The sequence below is a fragment of the Festucalex cinctus genome, chromosome 2 (assembly GCF_051991245.1).
Source record: "Festucalex cinctus isolate MCC-2025b chromosome 2, RoL_Fcin_1.0, whole genome shotgun sequence".
NCBI classification, from domain to species: domain Eukaryota; kingdom Metazoa; phylum Chordata; class Actinopteri; order Syngnathiformes; family Syngnathidae; genus Festucalex; species Festucalex cinctus.
This window is the reverse complement of record NC_135412.1, coordinates 33,271,033-33,290,803: the sequence shown is the minus strand read 5'-3', so window position 1 is coordinate 33,290,803 and position 19,771 is coordinate 33,271,033. Positions and strand designations below refer to the sequence as shown.

The 19,771-nt window shown below is 41.3% G+C and overlaps 1 protein-coding gene across 20 annotated transcripts in view; it reads left to right on the top strand.

Annotated features, from left to right (window-relative positions):
* Positions 1–19,771, top strand: part of kif1b (kinesin family member 1B) — a 70,552-nt gene that overhangs the window by 47,677 nt on the left and 3,104 nt on the right. For 8 of the 20 annotated variants that reach the window (XM_077514713.1, XM_077514719.1, XM_077514715.1 and 5 more), the window contains 26 exons: positions 959–1,210; positions 2,281–2,399; positions 2,519–2,604; positions 3,225–3,354; positions 3,597–3,750; positions 3,887–3,977; positions 4,064–4,182; positions 4,285–4,340; positions 4,490–4,690; positions 8,804–8,912; positions 9,237–9,303; positions 9,443–9,527; positions 9,750–9,855; positions 10,106–10,132; positions 11,175–11,289; positions 11,376–11,509; positions 11,894–11,955; positions 12,031–12,176; positions 12,274–12,534; positions 15,937–16,008; positions 16,083–16,204; positions 16,348–16,500; positions 16,614–16,806; positions 17,618–17,736; positions 17,821–17,922; positions 19,517–19,771. The exon at positions 19,517–19,771 is cut by the window's right edge and continues 3,104 nt beyond it. In XM_077514713.1, coding sequence (XP_077370839.1) covers positions 959–1,210; positions 2,281–2,399; positions 2,519–2,604; positions 3,225–3,354; positions 3,597–3,750; positions 3,887–3,977; positions 4,064–4,182; positions 4,285–4,340; positions 4,490–4,690; positions 8,804–8,912; positions 9,237–9,303; positions 9,443–9,527; positions 9,750–9,855; positions 10,106–10,132; positions 11,175–11,289; positions 11,376–11,509; positions 11,894–11,955; positions 12,031–12,176; positions 12,274–12,534; positions 15,937–16,008; positions 16,083–16,204; positions 16,348–16,500; positions 16,614–16,806; positions 17,618–17,736; positions 17,821–17,863 — 3,022 coding nt within the window. In that variant the 3' untranslated portion in view covers positions 17,864–17,922; positions 19,517–19,771. The remainder of the gene's footprint in view (positions 1–958; positions 1,211–2,280; positions 2,400–2,518; positions 2,605–3,224; positions 3,355–3,596; positions 3,751–3,886; positions 3,978–4,063; positions 4,183–4,284; positions 4,341–4,489; positions 4,691–8,803; positions 8,913–9,236; positions 9,304–9,442; positions 9,528–9,749; positions 9,856–10,105; positions 10,133–11,174; positions 11,290–11,375; positions 11,510–11,893; positions 11,956–12,030; positions 12,177–12,273; positions 12,535–15,936; positions 16,009–16,082; positions 16,205–16,347; positions 16,501–16,613; positions 16,807–17,617; positions 17,737–17,820; positions 17,923–19,516) is intronic. The other 12 variants (XM_077514722.1, XM_077514729.1, XM_077514728.1 and 9 more) reach the window with 6 other exon arrangements.

The following is a 19,771-nucleotide window of genomic DNA, read 5'->3' as shown; positions in this document are numbered from 1 at the left end:
AATTACTGACTTCAATTGAAGAGATGAGTTTTGTGTTTGTGGCCATTTATTTCGCTGTCAGATTTTGTGATCTCTTTATTTGAAATGCATCCAATCATTTTCTTTAATCAAAGTTTTCATATGTGTCACAAGTTTGTTTTTGTTTACCCAAATGTGTAAGCGCTAGCCACGTTTCACTATTTGTTTGTCATTTTCATTAAAACTCATTGTATACATTTATTTTCCATATTTTTGTTCACTTTTTGTTGTTGTTGTTGTTGTTTTGTTTGGTGTTAGGATTTCATGTCATTACTCATGGTTTATTCATTTGACCTTATGGCTTTATTTGCACATTGCCATTGTACTTACCTTTTATGTCACTTTCTGTTTTTATTTTCTGTCATTTTAATGTAACCTCTCCCACATACTGCAAAATATGGCGCTGTGTACCATTTTGTATTTCGTTGGTGTTGGGCGGAATCCTCGTACCTCTACAATAATCACTTTTCAGGAGACCGACCACCTTGCCAAAGAGAGCACTATCGATTGACTTAAATAACACTCACGTGTGGTCTGACCAATGGTATAGATTTTTGAAAAAAAAAAATTAAATTTACCAAATTGTGATGGAAGGTTTCGGTCCAACACCAGCGAAAAGTTCCTCTGTCAGGCACGATGCATTCAATTTGATATGATTTCTTTTGTAGTCCTGCATCTGCTTGTATTCATTGTTTTATTAAATTCAAGCAGTAAATTTGTGCAATCATATGCAGAAATAGTTGTTAATTTGGTGGGAAGATCACAAATTGAATTTATTAGAATTCAAATATAATTGTGTTGTATGATAGTCATGTTTATTCATATGTCATTACGCGAACAATTGAAATGGCCTAGATTCGTCGTAGTATTCGGCTGTAAAAGTTTCATTGTTGCTGGGTTCTGCTTGGTGCCAATGTTCCCCGTCCAACTCATCTCTCAGCTCCCCCATCTTCCACGGTTGCGTAAACGAGCATCTGGCCGAACGCACGCCCTCGCCCACCTTCTCCACCACCGACTCTGAAATCACCGAGTTGGCGGACGAGCGCCAGAGCGAGATGTCTGACCTGATGGACGACGAGGCGTTCGTCGACGACACCAGCTCCGACGCCGGCACGGAGGAGGGTTCGGATATCTTCAGCGATGGCCAGGACCCCTTCTATGACCGCTCCCCCTGGTTCATCCTGGTGGGAAGGTTGGTGACTGGAGGTGGTTTTTCCGTACCATGCACACGTGGGCTAGCACAGCACTCAGGACATGGTTGTATATGTTGCTTGGGTTTAGGTGAGGGAGGAATGACACATAATCAAAGTGTGCCATTTCAGACAAACATTTTAAAAAGTTACAAAAGGAGTTCATATTCTTGATTGCTTTAAAAATGTATTTTCTGGATTTATTATCTGAAGAATGGTTGCAGAATCGTTTCGGATGGCATTCATAACAATGTTCAGAGAGGAATTGAATCTGTGTGGTCGTAATGAAATATGATTAGTCACACCACTCCGGCCTGCTGTGTGAGACTTGCTTTTCATGGAAAGTGAAAAGACACCATCCTTTTCTCGTGCCTCCTCCAACTGTGATGTCATTTCTTGCCACCATGGTAACACTGACTGTATTAACTCCCATCTGTTAAAAATGTTTTTCGTTCTTTGTTAATCCCCTTAATCCTATTCATGTTAAGGTTGTCATGTTTTATTTATTGTTTGACATGTTTATGTTGTAGGTATTAACAAAGTGACGGGAGTTTATTTGCAATATTCAACAAGTTGGTGTTTAATTCGAAATTTATTGTGGAGGGGGAAAAAAATGTAACAATTTGAAACAGACACAATATGATGACACAGTTGGCCACTCTGAGCAGTGCAGACAGCATCACCGTACTTCAGACATTCTGCAGATTGATATCTTTCCTTTGCTACTATCCTTGAGACACTCTGCTAGGACAAGATGAGAGAAATGGTGGCAGTAGAGAGTCTGGGCCATCAGAGATGCAGGACAGCAAATCATGTTCGCCAAAACAAAATGTCAGGGTATGCAAGATGAGCGTAGCACAATAAACCACTTTTTTTTTTTTTTTTTTACAACCTTCTCTTCTGTATCACTTGTTATATTGTAATAATAAATGGGTAGGGAAAGGAGTGCTAAACCTTTTTTTCCATTTTTAACATAGTTGTCACTAAATATTGTAAATAGGAACATGTCGATCTACAGACACATGCAGAACTGCAGCAGATTGGATGTTTTTTCTTTCATTTCTACTTGTAGAGCTTTCGTGTACCTGAGCAACCTGCTTTACCCAGTACCACTGGTTCATCGTGTTGCCATAGTAACAGAGAAAGGAGACGTGCGAGGTTTCTTGCGCGTTGGGGTCCAGGCCATAGCTGGTGAGTAATTATTGAGGAAAAACAGTGCTTCTCTACCTGTGCTAGAGTCTGTTTGATATCACATTATGTATTTAAAAGACCCCCCAAAAATATCTAAGAGGTCATATATGTGTTTGTAGCTGATGAGGAGGCCCCAGACTACGGGTCTGGTGTAAGGCAATCGGGGACTGCTAAGATATCCTTTGATGATGACTACTTCAAAAAAGTAAGTTCAGAGTCGGGTGAAAACGTTAGTACTCTTAGAAGATCTGTCCATGCTGAGTGAGGGTCGACAGATGTGGTCAGATAAAAGTGAACAAAACTCAATATCCTGATGAGACTGGACTACGGTTACAAAGTGATTGTTTCTTTATGGCTTTTGATAAAAAGGTAATAGGAGTAGTAGCAATTAGAGCTGTCAAGATCAATTGACAACTATTTAATAGTCTAGTAATGATTTGGAGCCATTTTCAATTTAAAATTGTCATAATCCTCTGATTTCAGCATAACTAATTGTTCACTGATTTCTGTAGTTCTTCATGAAAGAAGACTGATTGTCGTCTGTGTTTAATCAAAATAAGACATTTGCAAACAACTGTTTATTTTGGGAAAACAATGACCAAACTGGTGACATAGTATACATCAAGCCCCCTATTTTTAATGACTGTACAAATACAAAGTAAGAAATAAACACCAGTCACTGGTTAACATACAGTAATCAGAGTAAAAAAAAAAATTTTGTAATTAAATACTTCAATGCAAAATTGAAATGATTCTAAACTATTTGATAGTGACAGCACTAGTAACAATTTCTGCTAAACATTAACCTCTCTTTCCCCCCATCAGAATGATTTCCCAGCCACAGTTATGACCCACTCTGGTTTGTCCTTGGAAGAACTGCGCATTGTGGAGGGCCAGGGTCAGAGTTCAGAGGTCATCACCCCCTCGGAGGAGCTCAATAGAATCAATGACATGGGTATGGCTGCCAGACCTTTACCCCTTGGCAGATGGTCTCATTGAATGCAAAAGGACGCTTGGGAATGTGTACAAAAGTGGTTTGAGGAACCAATAGCGCCAGTCTGCCCTACAAATCATGAGCTTTGTTAAGTGTCCAAGCATGAACTTTATTGCTTTCGGATGACAATGTGTATGCAGATTGAAATTGTATCGGGTCATTTCCGGTGACTCCAAACCCAAACCACGACCCTCCTTTTTCAGACCTCAAGCTGGGAAACATCCCAGAGAGCAAGCTGGCTTGTGGTGACGGTCTACCAGGCCAGTTGGAGATTGGCAGCACTTTCACCTTCCGTGTGACCGTGCTTCAGACCACTGGCGTCCCACCGGAATATGCTGATATCTTCTGCCAGTTCAAGTGAGTCCTCAATTTCAGCCTTAAGATCATGGTCAACTACTAATATGGTAGGAGCACATGTGTGCAGAGACAGAGGAATAATATCATGTTCAAAGCCATTTGCAAATGATGCACTGACATATTTGATTTTCTAAAGTTTCCTGCATCGTCACGATGAAGCTTTTTCCACCGAGCCCTTGAAAAACACTGGCAGAGGCGCTCCGCTGGGTTTTTATCACGTCCAAAATGTGAGTCCAACCAGCATTCATGTGCACATCCAAACCAATGAACAACCACTCGGTTTTAACCACCTCTCCGTTTACTTCCTGAGCAGATTTCAGTTGAGGTGACGGAGTCCTTCATCGAGTACATCAAGACCAAGCCCATTGTGTTTGAAGTGTTTGGCCACTACCAGCAGCACCCGCTGCATCTCCATGGCCAGGACCTCATCAGGTGTGTGTGACAAGGAAGTGATGTCATGAATTCGGATCAACTAAAATGTGCTCTTGGAGGCTGTTTGCTTTGGTTTAAAGTCCTTCCCATTTGTTCCCACAGTCCTCCAACACCATCCAGGAAATACTATCCTATTCCAATGCCATTATCTAAACCTGGTAAGACTTTTATATTTCCACGGCACCATATATTGAAGTGTCATTCTCGTTTGCCTCATCAGCATGTTTCAAATGACCTAATGTCTTCCATTTCTGGCTTCCTTTGGATTGTCTTGCACACTCGACCACGTGATACATTGCGAGCCCAGACCATACCCGTAAGATAGAGTTGCTCCGCTACCTGATGAGTGGCTATATGAACGGCAAGGTGCTGGACACTCTGTCTGAGCACGCCAATGCCTTGGCCTCCTCCGCTGTGGCCAGCCTGGAGGATGAAGCCGACCAGCTCTCACACTTTCCCTTCCTCTCGGTGCTTGACGACCCGGTCTTTATTGTGCCCAGACACCATGGTTGGTACAGCAGGCAGTGAAATAGCTTAGGTTGCAGGCATTAGGCTGTGTGTGGTGATTAGACTAGCGCGTTGCTTTTCTCCAGTTGTGACTGCAGGTGATGGCACAATGAGTTGTCTGCTTGACCTTGCTACAGGTGTATGTTGTTTCCCCCCTCTCTAGTAATTGTTTACTAATGACCGCAGTCCCCAACCACAACCCAGTCTGTTGCAATTGCTGCATCCCAAAGATAAATTAATGTAAGCATTTATACCTTCTGGTGTAGAGCAGCTGCTGTAGAGAAGATGAAACACCACGCTGTCATTATAGGTTGCACATACTGTAGTTGTTTGCTTTTAATGAGGATCCCGTCAGCAGTAAAATAATCTTTCATTGAGCTCATCATAGCAAGTTTGATGGGACTGTATGTCAAATACGTGTCATACTGTGTTCGATCACTTTGGATTACTTTAACCTTTAAATGGGAAGTCAACCCCCCCAAAAAAAATTCTTGATAAATAGTTAGTTCTATGTAGCCCCACTAATCTAAAGATGCCAATGTGTTTAATAATGTGTTAGTGGAATATGAGTTAATTAAGCAGCAAAGTCCAGCCATTTTTATCAATCGACTGAAGATGACAACACTGTTACTGTATTTTTCGGATTATACGTCGCTCCGGATTATAAATCGCACCAGCCAAAAAATGCATCATTAAGAAGGAAAAAAACATATATAAGTCGCACTGGCGTATAAGTCGCATTTTTGGGGGAAATTTATTTGATAAAATCCAACAACAAAAACATACATGTCATCTTGAAAGGCAATTTAAAATAAAAATAAAATAGAGAACAACAGGCTGAATAAGTATACGGTATACTAACGTTACATGACTGACATGCCTGGTAATGTCAGCAACGACGTAACATATTAAAAGTTTGTAGCGAGCAATGACGGGAGTCGGAGGCGGAGTGTCGAAGCACGGAGCCAAAGGCTGGTGTTTTATTGACATCAGCTTCTGAGGTCTTAACAGCAACTCCCCACTCAGCTAGAAGCTAACAGGCTAACTCCCCTTTTCCACATAACAAAACCTTCCCACCCGCAACTCTCCCTTCGTCCCAACGTTCCGTGGGTGAATTATGTTCTCAACACCAGGGCCGGCCCTACATGATTTGGTACCCTAGGCGAAAATGTACATGGTAGCCCCCCTCCCAATCCCATTAAAAAAACACACACAAAAAAAAAATATATAGATATATTATATTTAATAGCACACCACACAATAAATACCAAATTCCACAAACAAATAAAAATAAGAAAAATAACAGAAGTACAATGCAATGCAACTTTTTATTGCAATTTTTGCAAAATGACAGTATTTAAAACCTCAAAATGATTTCACTATGTACATTAATAATTGTGTAAGATACAAAAAATAGTAAATGTATCAATATACAAACTTTGATATATCGTAAAACTTTGGCAATGAGGTGATTCACAGATAATGTGAATAGTGTGCAAAAAAACTTCACTAAATAACTTAGGAACATAACGGCAAATACTTAAAATAGTGCACGCCGGGACCTCCTTGCAGCAAAGGCATCAATTGGTGCGTCAAAGGATAGCTGCCTGGATACTTCTTGGTTGATGCTGATAAGTGCCACTCTAGTTAGCCGTTCTTGTGACATGGTAGACCTTAAATAGTTTTCTATTAGTTTAAGCTTGGAAAAGCATCTCTCAGCTGATGCTACAGTCACTGGTATGGTAGCGGCCACTCTGAGTGCTACCCACATGTTGGGATAGATTTCTCGAAGTTTTTTCTCCTCTAGAAAAACTAAAAGTTCCATGCTTGACATATTGGATTTTGGCCAGGTAAGAAATGACTGCATCTCTGCTAAGAGTTTGTTTTTTTGTTTTTTTAATTTATTAGAGTACATATTGCACAAATAAGTAGACCCCGAGAAAAAGGCTTGTTAATTCCAGGCCTAGCAGACATGTTGCTACCCATAACAGTCATGGAGCTCATAGAAAATACTAGATGTAGTCGTTTTTGTTGTGGGTTGCTTTTTTTTTTTTTTTGCGTTAGTTAATTTGATTAAATTGAAGATTTTGTAATCTATGCATCCTATTACAACCTTACTTTCATGTTGTGAGTCAAGTGCGTATTCTACAGAAAACATTTTGTCAATATTTTGGAAATTGTTCTTATGTTTATTGAGATATTGAACATCCATCCATCCATCCATTTTCTTGACCGCTTATTCCTCACAAGGGTCGCGGGGAGATATTGAACAAAATCTTTACATTTTTCAAAGGTGGTATACTCATATATGCTGAGCACTGTACATGATGCAGCAATAGCTGATATAACTGAAATAGTCACCTGGATCTAGAAGATCGAGCTTTGTGTCATTCAAAGTACTGCTGATTGGTGCTTGACTGGCTGTTGCTTCAGCTGTACATTAAACAAAATACATCACTGCAAATTATTTTGTTGTTAAAGCAGGGAAAACAAATCCATTTGCATTATGATAGAATACAATGTCAGAAATTATGGCTGTTTGTATTAAATGCACCATCCATGCACTTACATTCAGTAGCCTTTGGTGAAGATGACACTGAAGGATTGTTTACCACAACTTCTGCAGGTGCTTGTTGTGGCTGCAAATATTTTCTCAGCGCATCTAGTTAAAAAAAAAAATGCATTTACTATATCGATGTTTACATTAAACCAGCACATAGTTCTTATTTTCAATAAATTAATAAATTAATGTGGTTATGTGAAACAATGACTTGTGCAAATCCATTTGCAGGTATCTGGACTTACTGGCTGTTTTAGTTTAAACTCAGCAAGCGTTGCCCAACTCTTGTGTGCAAAGTAGCTACTAGCATGGATGTAATGGTGCAGTAAACAAGTTACAAGCCAGCTAAGAAGCTAACGCTATTTTCGTGTTTATTTTATAAACAATGATGATTGACTGACATACATACCTCTACCCTGGTCCCGTTTTTCCTCCTCCTCCTTTCGCCGCTTTCTTAATGCAGCACTTGAAGGCTTGGACCTTTTCATTGTTGTCGATGTCAATGTATAAACAACACAAGTGTGCCAACCATCTATCTATCTTTCTAAAGTGCTGCCACTACACTCTGAGATGATATACGACCCCTCCCCCTACCTTTCATTCATTGTAAGCGGCAGCAGCGGGTCAGGTTCAGGGCGCCAGGACAGCAGGTCGTGAACTCAGTCATTTATTTGAAATAGAAGTAATAATAAAAAAAAAAAAAAAAAGGAACTCAATAAAATATATTTGCTATATAACATTTTATGCTAGAAAACACGAGAGGGGGGGAGGGCTTTTTATGTTTGTGTTTTTTTAAATTTTATTTTTTTTCCTTTCTGCAATTTGGCGCCCCCTCCACAAGATGGCGCCCTAGGCGACCGCCTAGCTCGCCTGTAGCCTGGGCCGGCCCTGCTCATCACTACAAGTTATTCATGCTAACAAGTTTACCAAACTATCAGTTTCACTCCAAATCACTAAATCCAATGAAATCTTCATCCTCGGTGTCACTTTTAAACAACTCCTCCAACTCGGGAGGTAGACGATGCGCCGCTTCCTCTTCTTCCGGCAATGTTGAAATTATCAACACAGGCCTAAAGCGCCCTCTTGCGGTTTAGTGTGAAAATAACATGTGAAATGATATAATAATGTGTTAATAATTTCACACATAAGTCGCACCAGAGTATAAGTCGCACCCCTGGCCAAACTATGAAAAAAAAAAACTGCGACTTATAATCCGAAAAATACGGTACTAGGGTCTCAGGTAACAATCAAAATGGCCGCCCCCTGCGATGGATAAAAACGGCTGGATTTTGCTTCATAACTCGCGTTCCACAAATATCAAATTAATCAAAATGTTATGTTTAGACTAGTGAGGTTACATATAACACATTATCGAGAGATATTTAAGACTTTCCCCTTTAAATTTTCGCCCTGGGACCTGAAGATAATAGCCCAGTATCTCTTTTGAGAACACATGCATTTTAATTTTTTAACATCCCAACTGAAAAGGTTATTGGGCCAGCTTACTTTTCCAGAGTTATTATATTTACCCGATGTAAGTTTGTGTTGTATCAGTCCCAGCCACCAAGTTGAACACAATCACCAAGTCCAACCTGGGCCAGTGTGTCAGCAAATACGACCTACTCGTCTGGTTTGAGATCAGCGAGCTGGAGCCCACAGGAGAGTGAGTTTCTGCATGTGCATGTTATATTTATACGCAGAGAATAATGTAATTAATTAGTTAAGCTTTCAAAGGATACAGCACAACATTCTTTTTATTTAAATCAAATTTTGCCCCTGAAAGGTGACTGTTTAGCCAAACTAGTTGCACTTATTAAGACACTGACACATAAGTGCCCTCTTAAGGAACAAAGTGGTATTACCAGCACATGACATGATTTTCTGTTGGTATATTCTGACTTCACACTTTTCATTTTGGGTTAGTTGCATATTTGATGTTTAACATGTATGAGTTTCTAAGTTCAATATGACCTCGATTCCTCTTCAGGTACATTCCAGCTATTGTGGATCACAGTGGAGCACTGCCTTGCCATGGCACGTACCTGCTGCACCAGGTAACAGAGATGCATGGTCTTTACCTTCAACTCGACAGTTTCTCATTGCACAGTTGATATTCATTAGGATTTTCATAAACATGAAAAAGGTTTTCAATAAAAGCTACTGGTCTTAAGCTGCTGTCATGTTACGCTGTAGGGAATCCAGCGTCGGATCACTGTGACTTTAATCCACGAGAAGGGTAGCGAGCTGCACTGGAAAGATGTTCGTGAGCTGGTTGTTGGTGAGCAGTGCATCAGAGATGGATCGTTTTTCAATGAAAAATTTCTTTTGTAAAAAATAACATTAGGAAATCAAAACACCAAAGCCCAATTTCTATATGTCATTGGGTGCTTTAAAAGCTAACGAAAACAGCTAATTTGATTCGATGCAACATGACAAAATCCAACAGTGATATTGGGAGAGCTCGGAATTTGATCCGCTGAGCCATTCTGTGTCCCACCAGGTCGTATTAGGAACAAAGCTGAAGTGGACGATGGCGCTGCTGATGCAGTCCTGTCTCTTAACATCATCTCTGCCAAGAACATCAAATCTTCTCACAACTCTAACAGGTAAATACGATACAGAAAGCTTTAATGAACAAAAAAGCTACTCAAAAATAGTTCTATTGTATCCCATCTCATACTGAGATGTAATTCTGATCCGGTGTGTATATGACGTATGTGTGGATGTCTCCTACAGGATGTTTTGGAATCACTGCATGACCATTGATTTGCTCCATTGTTGCTTGACTCTTTGTGCTTCTCTTTTTTTCTGTGCATTCGTCCTTCCCGCTGCTGCTGGACACTTGATTGTGCTCAGGCTGTCTATTGATAAGGATATTGATAGGTACTAGTGACTGGAGAACATAAGGCTCCTTCTCTGAAAGAACTTTATGTTTCTCTTATAGTTCAATAGATTAGTATAATTCAGTTTCTAAATAATGTGTGCTTGAATGTATGTTGCCTTTATTTGTCACTTCTGTCCACTGACCAGGGGAAATATTATAATATAATCTGATGGGCCACACATAATTCACAAACATTCATAGCAATATTATTTTCAACATGTAAATCTTTGCATCTGTTTAAAGAGTTGCTCTAATGTATTATCCTCACAACAAAACTCAAATTGTTTAACCTTGGCAGTGGCTTATTTTTGGTATACTCAAGCAGAGGTGATCATGTACAAATTCAACACTTTTTGTACCGGTATGCATTGTTAATTTTGTCACTCTCACTTTGAAGTATAGTTGCACTGAGTTTGCAAATTATTTTCAGTCCAAATTTAAGACGGATGAGGCAGTTGTTACATTATGAAATTTTGTTCTGTTTTTGTGTTAAAAACATTTGTGTAGTTTGAATCTGCAGCCTTTGCCTTAGAAGCAAAGGTGAGTAGAGCCAGACCAGCTGCTAGCAAGTGCAGGACAGCACCCCCTGCTGACAATCATGACAAATAAGCCTCAAAATTGCTCATCAAAACAAAGACAATTGAGTTGTGTTATCTGAGAAGAGGTGTTTTATTTTTATTTTTAAACTGGAATTACATGAACAACGCGCGAAAGGGGAAACTTTGTGGCCCTTCAGACTGCATTGTGCCATCAGTCACTCAGTCACTTTCTAGCACCGCACTACTGTGTTGTGTTGTCGTCGAGCTCTCAGCTCAGTGTCTTTCCTGTATCATGTTGTGACTTGAGAAAAACATACGAGTTCCACTTCACTGCAGTGTCAAGGTTTCAACTCCCAACATGACACTCCCCATAGCTGCCTTTTGAGCTTTCTTTTCCAGAGCCTAGCAACCTTACCCTGTCACCTCTTTGTAAAGCACTGAATAAACGAAGGGCATTGTGCGCACATTTTGTACTTATTGTTTTGCTTTTGGTCTCCTGCAGGACCTTCTACCGCTTTGAGGCAGTGTGGGACAGCTCCCTGCACAACTCCCTCCTGCTCAACAGAGTTACTCCTTATGGAGAGAAGATCTACATGACGCTGTCAGCATATCTAGAGGTCTGCTGCTGCACCTTTGTCTTGTATCACCGCAAAATGATCTGCTATTTTTTTTTCAAACATGCCACATGTTCTCCTCTCCACAGCTTGACCATTGCATCCAGCCTGCCATTATCACGAAAGACGTCTGCATGGTCTTTTACTCGCGAGATGCAAAGATCTCACCTCCCCGTTCCCTCAGGAACCTCTTCGGGAGTGGCTATTCCAAAACCCCAGACTGGTAAGGCTGCAGGTCACTTTATTATTATTGAATTTTCTAGTTTTCAAACTGGCATCCAGGGATTCCCAGGGATGAATATGTTTGAATAAGCATGATTGACTCCGTGATTGTCTTCCACCGAGTTCCCTTTTTGTCATTCAAAATACAACATAAAAATGATTCCACTGGAGTTGTCTGTTTCTTTGCGAGAATTTAAGTCTGTAGTCGAGTTTTTAAAGAAGTCAGAAAAGTCGCTAATTACTTTATAGTGACATGTTAATCGCCAAAAGGATTATGAGGGGCTCGTTGAAAAAATTTTCCCATGTAATGGGTCCCTCAACTGTAAAACTACTTGTGGTTATGTCACAATCAGACTTATGACTGATGTGCTCTGTTTATTCACAGCAACCGTGTTACCGGAATCTACGAGTTGAGTTTGTGCAAGATGTCCGATTCTGGAAGTCCAGGTGAGCTTTTTGTCATGATGATGCACTCCAACATCTCCAGATGGATTCATGGAGAGTGTCGTTCATGGTTTGCAGGCATGCAACGCCGGAGGAGGAAGGTCTTGGACACATCAGTGGCGTATGTGCGTGGCGAGGAGAACCTGGCAGGTTGGAGGCCCAGAGGAGACAGTCTCATCCTGGAGCACCAATGGGAGCTGGAGAAAATGGAGCAGCTGCATGAGGTGCTGTACATGGTTACAAATCAGATTCGCCTGCAAGCTGAGGTCATAAATACTTTGTGTTATGACGCTTGCTTGCTTGCTTCTTTGACTCGTCTAGGTGGAGAAGACCCGCCACCTCCTCCTGCTGAGAGACAAACTGGGAGAATCGGCTCCCGTGGGATCGGGGCCGACCACCAAGTCCTTAAGCGAGTTGCTGTCTCCGTGCATGAGCTCGGGCACCTTGTCCACCTCCACCTCCATCTCCTCGCAGATCTCCAGCACCACCTTTGAGAGCGCCATCACGCCCAGTGAGAGCAGCGGCTACGACTCCGCTGACATCGAGAGCCTGGTTGATCGTGAGAAGGAGCTGGCCACTAAGGTGACAGCAGGGTTATTCGAGTTTTGGAATTTTCATTTTGTTTTTTTGTTTTGAGTTTTGTTTAGTTACTTTTAATTAATTTTCGGGATGGTTCTGTTACTTTTTTATTAATCTTAGTTATTTAAAAATTCTGAGTTTTAGAATATTTTTAGTTCATTTCAGTAGGCCTGTTGGTTTTCTTTTTTTATGTGCATGGTAAAATGAAAAAAGTAACTAATTTTTTACCTAATGTTGCATTTCGGCTGAGTTAAATGAAAAAGCAGGCGAGCCGAGTCATTGGAGCCAAAAGTCAGGAGATGTCATCTTAAGGTGCTTTTCTATTGCTGCTGCTAGATGATGTCGTGAAATAAATATACTTAAAACCACATTTAAAATTATCCCAAAAGGCTCGTGCATTAAATTAATTTCCAAAGACTAAAACGGACATTTTTGCTATAATTATAGTTTTAGTTAGTTAACATAAAAAGCAGTTTCAGTTATTTTCATTTTTTAAAAGCATTCTTGTTTTTATTTTATTTTGTTAACAAAATATTTGTTTTAAATTTTAGTTAGTTTTTTCTGGTTTTTTTTGTTTTTTTGTTTGTTAACAAAATAACCTTGGTTGACAGAAAATTTTCCTCAATATGTGACAATGTGGGCTACGTACTATGAGAAGGTTGACGATAACGTTTGTTTTGGCATCCATCCATCCATCCATTTTCTTGACCGCTTATTCCTCACAAGGGTCGCGGGGGCTGCTGGCGCCTATCTCAGCTGGCTCTGGGCAGTAGGCAGGGGACACCCTGGACTGGTTGCCAACCAATCGCAGGGCACACAGAGACGAACAACCATCCACACTCACACGCACACCTAGGGACAATTCGGAGCGCCCAATTAACCTGCCATGCATGTCTTTGGAATGTGGGAGGAGACCGGAGTACCCGGAGAAGACCCACGCGGGCACGGGGAGAACATGCAAACTCCACCCAGGAAGGTCCGAGCCTGGACTCGAACCGGAGACCTCAGAACTGGGAAGCGGACGTGCTAACCACTCGACTACCGTGCCGCCCTTGTTTTGGCATTTATTTATTTATTTATTTATTTATTTGACTGCAGAAAGTATTTTGATACTTTTGATTTTGTACAATGTCATCCTTATCTTTCCAGTAAACATTACATTACATTACAATCCAAAGTCACTCTATCCTGACTAAACTTAATGAAGAGTATGAGTAAGTCATGATTTGTAAAGTTCCGAATTTAAAGACTAACTTTTCCAGCACAGGGACCCTCACGCCACTAGTTTTTGTAGATTTAAAAGCGTTCTCTTCACAACTTTGTTTTTAGGTAACAGTGTGGTTTCATCTCATTTTTAGGATCTCTGTGCATCCTTCAGAAGTCTAAGTCTTTTGTTAGATTTTCCAATCTAGTGCATAATTATCTTTGATTCTTAAATCTAGTGGTCTTAAAAATGCCACAAAAACATATGTACATAGTAAGGGTGTCACGATTTCGATTTTTTATCGAAATCGATCGAAATTACGTCACGATTTCGAGCATCGAAATAGAAGAGAGGACACACGATTCCACCCCCCCCCCCCCCCGCGCCCGCCGCCACCGCCACCTCCCAGGAAAGCAAATGAGACGCAGCCATTCAGCTACTAGCTAACGGCACTTGTTAGCTGACTTCTCCTGCAGTCATGATGGCAAGCGCGGACAGACACAGCAATGGTGCTTCAAGCCGCTCCCGCTTCTCTCGTCACCAGTTTGGAAACATTTTGCGTTCCCGGTGAGTTATGTCGACAACGTTCACGTTGTCGATAAAAAGACCACAGTTGCAAGATATGCTATGTGCGCGTACTGTACTCGGCCACGGTGTTACGCCCGGCTCGTCAAGGGGAAGGGAAGTAACACAATAACAGAAAATATAGAGTAGATAAACACGGGTCGACTTTAACATCTGAGTAGTTTTAATTGAAATTTCAGGCAGGGGTTTGACAAGGGAGTGAAAGTGGAAGGTGAACAAATAATAACCGCATTTGACAGAACTGACAGAACGGAGGAGAAACAACAATAACCAATAGGGGTATAATACACGGATACACAATAGCGTCGCGCTGGCACAGTCGTCCAATCGGAGTGTCGCGCTGGCACAGTCCTCCAATCAGAGTGTCGCGCTGGCGCATTCAAACTGAAGTACCATTATACGGGCACCAGCCGACACAAACACACACATACATACTAGGGGAGCGGAGCCGGCGGCGGGCCCGAGCCGCCAGCCGTCACAACGGGAAACACGACAAACATGACGGGACATTTACGCAGGCATCACAAAGATTTAGATTTATCAAATTCAACTAGAAGTGGGAAAACAACGGTCCAACCAACTATTTCATCCTCATTTACAGTGAAACTTCCACACACTTCAGCTCGCGCGAAACGCCAGATCCATAGGTCTATTTATAGCAGCAGACCTGCAGCCTTGGAAAACGCTGGATTCAAACATTTAATTAGTGTACTTGAACCACGCTACAGTATGCCCAGCAACTGTAAATGTTGGGATATAGTTTGTTCAGGCTGTATTTGTTCCATGACTTTGGATACAATATATTTTTTGTTGTTGTTGCACATTGCACATTATTTTAAGAGGAACGCACAGCACACTGTTGTAACCAAAAACAGTCAATAGATGGCAGGCACCCACTGTGACTTTTTGTTTTTGTTTTTTTATTTTTTATTTTACACTTCAGTAAGAACAAGACGGTTAACTTTATATTGTAAATAAATTCTTTGAATTTGATCATTCCTGCCTAATGTCAATTATCATATATTACATAAATTTACACAAAAATAATATGGAAATTGCATCACCTATATGTAGCCGATCTTTTGAAATAAGATTTACTGTACAATGAATAGAACCAATGATCATAGACTAGCCTTAGCCTACAGAAGCATATGCCTCTGTGTTATAAAGTGGGGGAGCGGAAAAAAAAAAAAAAAAAAAATCGAAAAAAAAATCGAATCGTGACCCCAAAATCGAAATTTAAATCGAATCGTGGAGTTGGCGAATCGTGACACCCCTAGACTACATAGACATACTAACCATTCAGACACCATCATTTCATTAAAAATTGAGCCTTCTGTGGTCAGAAGGAATTCAGTGGTCTTAAATTTGATGGCCTTTATAAATAAGTACCTGTAGATGCAGTCTGTCAAAGCAGCAAAGTAGTCGGGCCTGAATTTACGACACGTTCCGCTGATTCCTGCCATTTCGTCAAATTAAATAAATAAATAAATGGTCAGCCTCCACATGATAAAAATCAGTCAAGCCCATTCCAAGAAAGTGTATTCCAAAGCAATCATCTGCCTCCTGCTGCTACGGTGCTGTGAGCTGACGATTGTCATTTGGTTGCCATGCAGTGCCTCCGCCTCCTGACTCATACGTTCAACAGCGAATACAACCAGTTGGTGAACAGCATCAGCGACTGCAAGGTGAGTCCACCGTCTCGTCGCAAGACCGATGTCCCACTGTATACGCTCTCTTCAATGTCCGTCTCTGCTCTCAGCTGTCTGACATCTCTCCGATGGGACGGGACCTGTCGATGACCAGCTTCAGCAGCGCCACACTCACCCCCTCCTCCACCTGCCCGTCTCTGTCAGACTCCCGCTGTGGCTCTGTAGAACAGAAGTAAATCTGTCATGCAGTCTGTAGATAGCTGACCTTGGTTATGCTTATTTTAATTATTTGAATAACCTCTATTAGAGTCAGGGTCATGTTTAGGTTCATGATAATGTTGCAATCCTTTTTAAAGTCGTGTACTTCTCCTCAAGGACTCCTGAGAACTGTTCCCGTGCGTCCAGCCCATCCTGCTCAGACTATGAAAACTTCCCCATGGTTCCCACCCTGGAGGCATCTTACCTCGCACGTGCGGGCAAAAACGAATTCCTTAACTTGGTGCCTGATATTGAAGAAATGAGGCCGGGGTGAGAGCCCATGATTAAATATGAAATGTTCCTGTCAAGTGATGGATCGTAGATTCACAAATCACTCTCACACAAAATCGGACCTTCAACTTATACTTTTCCTTCCTATTTAGATCTGTCGTGTCCAAGAAGGGTTTCCTAAGCTTCATGGAGCCTCGCTCCAACTCGTGGGTGAAGCACTTTGTGGTCGTGCGCCGGCCTTACGTCTTCATCTACAACAGCGACAAGGACCCGGTGGAGAGGGGGGTCCTTAACCTTTCCACAGCGCAAGTGGAATACAGTGAAGACCAGCAGGCCATGCTCAAGGTACGACAATCATGAGGAAGGACTTGACTGTGGGTTCAAACTTTATGCACCGTGTCACCCAAGTAAATACTTAGAGCTTCAAGTACCACCATTGTAGCAAATATTCCGACATTAGTAGTACTTTAGGCCCACGTGTTTCAAAAACTAAAGCAGATATTTTATTGGCAACTATATTTAATGTTAACTAATGTGCTTGTTTTTTCTTCCAGTAGCAACAAAGAGTGAACATGATGCATTTTAGAATTACAAGTATAAGAAATGTGCAGTGCAGTACACCAAAAGATTAGCATGGATATTTTTTCTGTTCACGTTGATATTTGTTGCTTGGCAGAATCAATCAATGGATCCTAAAATCTTAGATTTAGATTATCCAAAATCAAGGCCTGAAGTAAATTTTAAATTTAGGGCACCACACACAAGTGGCGACGTCGCTCGCTCTCAATTCATTTCCTATGGAAGCAGCGCGACAAGGCTGCTTTTTTTTTTTTTTTTAAACGTTTTTGTAAGAGTTCATAATAATAATGATGATGAGGTGTGTTTTTCACTGTCGTTTGTCGCCTCCCATGTGTCAAGCACTTTTGCCATTCAAAGGTCTCAAAATTGCCATTGAATTGAAGAAAAAAAATGTGGCAAAACATTTAGAATTCATTCCAAGTATGTAACACACTACTGTATGTTTTTCCAAAGCACAATACTGTAGTGCTACTTTTCTGACTGAAAACGTATAAGAAAATTGTTGGTTGTTTTTTGTAGGCTAAAAGCGACTGATTTCAATGCAAAGTTGTCAAAAGAATATTTTTTTTCTTGCTAGACACCCAACACGTTTGCTGTGTGCACGAAGCACAGAGGGATCCTCCTGCAGGCCAACAATGAGAAAGACATGAACGACTGGCTGTACGCGTTTAACCCTCTGCTCGCGGGAACGATAAGGTACCGGTACACACTTCTCTCACACTTGACTTTTGAATGAAACTCCGCTGATCAGTCTGCTTTCTTCGCCGCGTTACCCCACAGGTCCAAACTGGCAAGGAGGCGTAGTGGTCTGATCAAGAACTGAAGTGGACTCCACAAGCTCCATTCTTTCTAAACGCCTTTGAACATACCAAGTGTTAATACTAGGGGTGTCACGATTCGCCAACTCCACGATTCGATTTAAATTTCGATTTTGGGGTCACGATTCGATTTTTTTTTCGATTTTTTTTTTTTTTTTTTTTTCCGCTCCCCCACTTTATAACACAGAGGCATATGCTTCTGTAGGCTAAGGCTAGTCTATGATCATTGGTTCTATTCATTGTACAGTAAATCTTACTTCAAAAGATCGGCTACATATAGGTGATGCAATTTCCATATTATTTTTGTGTAAATTTATGTAATATATGATAATTGACATTAGGCAGGAATGATCAAATTCAAAGAATTTATTTACAATATAAAGTTAACCGTCTTGTTCTTACTGAAGTGTAAAATAAAAAATAAAAAAACAAAAACAAAAAGTCACAGTGGGTGCCTGCCATCTATTGACTGTTTTTGGTTACAACAGTGTGCTGTGCGTTCCTCTTAAAATAATGTGCAATGTGCAACAACAAAAAATATATTGTATCCAAAGTCATGGAACAAATACAGCCTGAACAAACTATATCCCAACATTTACAGTTGCTGGGCATACTGTAGCGTGGTTCAAGTACACTAATTAAATGTTTGAATCCAGCGTTTTCCAAGGCTGCAGGTCTGCTGCTATAAATAGACCTATGGATCTGGCGTTTCGCGCGAGCTGAAGTGTGTGGAAGTTTCACTGTAAATGAGGATGAAATAGTTGGTTGGACCGTTGTTTTCCCACTTCTAGTTGAATTTGATAAATCTAAATCTTTGTGATGCCTGCGTAAATGTCCCGTCATGTTTGTCGTGTTTCCCGTTGTTACGGCTGGCGGCTCGGGCCCGCCGCCGGCTCCGCTCCCCTAGTATGTATGTGTGTGTTTGTGTCGGCTGGTGCCCGTATAATGGTACTTCAGTTTGAATGCGCCAGCGCGACACTCTGATTGGAGGACTGTGCCAGCGCGACACTCCGATTGGACGACTGTGCCAGCGCGACGCTATTGTGTATCCGTGTATTATACCCCTATTGGTTATTGTTGTTTCTCCTCCGTTCTGTCAGTTCTGTCAAATGCGGTTATTATTTGTTCACCTTCCACTTTCACTCCCTTGTCAAACCCCTGCCTGAAATTTCAATTAAAACTACTCAGATGTTAAAGTCGACCCGTGTTTATCTACTCTATATTTTCTGTTATTGTGTTACTTCCCTTCCCCTTGACGAGCCGGGCGTAACACCGTGGCCGAGTACAGTACGCGCACATAGCATATCTTGCAACTGTGGTCTTTTTATCGACAACGTGAACGTTGTCGACATAACTCACCGGGAACGCAAAATGTTTCCAAACTGGTGACGAGAGAAGCGGGAGCGGCTTGAAGCACCATTGCTGTGTCTGTCCGCGCTTGCCATCATGACTGCAGGAGAAGTCAGCTAACAAGTGCCGTTAGCTAGTAGCTGAATGGCTGCGTCTCATTTGCTTTCCTGGGAGGTGGCGGTGGCGGCGGGCGCGGGGGGGGGGGGGTGGAATCGTGTGTCCTCTCTTCTATTTCGATGCTCGAAATCGTGACGTAATTTCGATCGATTTCGATAAAAAATCGAAATCGTGACACCCTTAGTTAATACCTATTATTCAATTGTGATTCTTGACAGTTTTCTCTTGTAAGTAGACTTGTGGCTTAACGTCTCCTTTCTTGCGATTTCTGTCGCCCTCCACAGCTTTTTGGTTTATTCACCACACGGTCTCATTTTGTTCCGCTTCGCTGTCATTTGCGTCCCTAACTAGTAGCATGTCGTGATAGTCTACTCGTGTGCACGATTCTGCCCAAAATGTTTTTCTGGCCACTCGTTTTCTGTTTGCCAATCATCTGTGAAAATGTT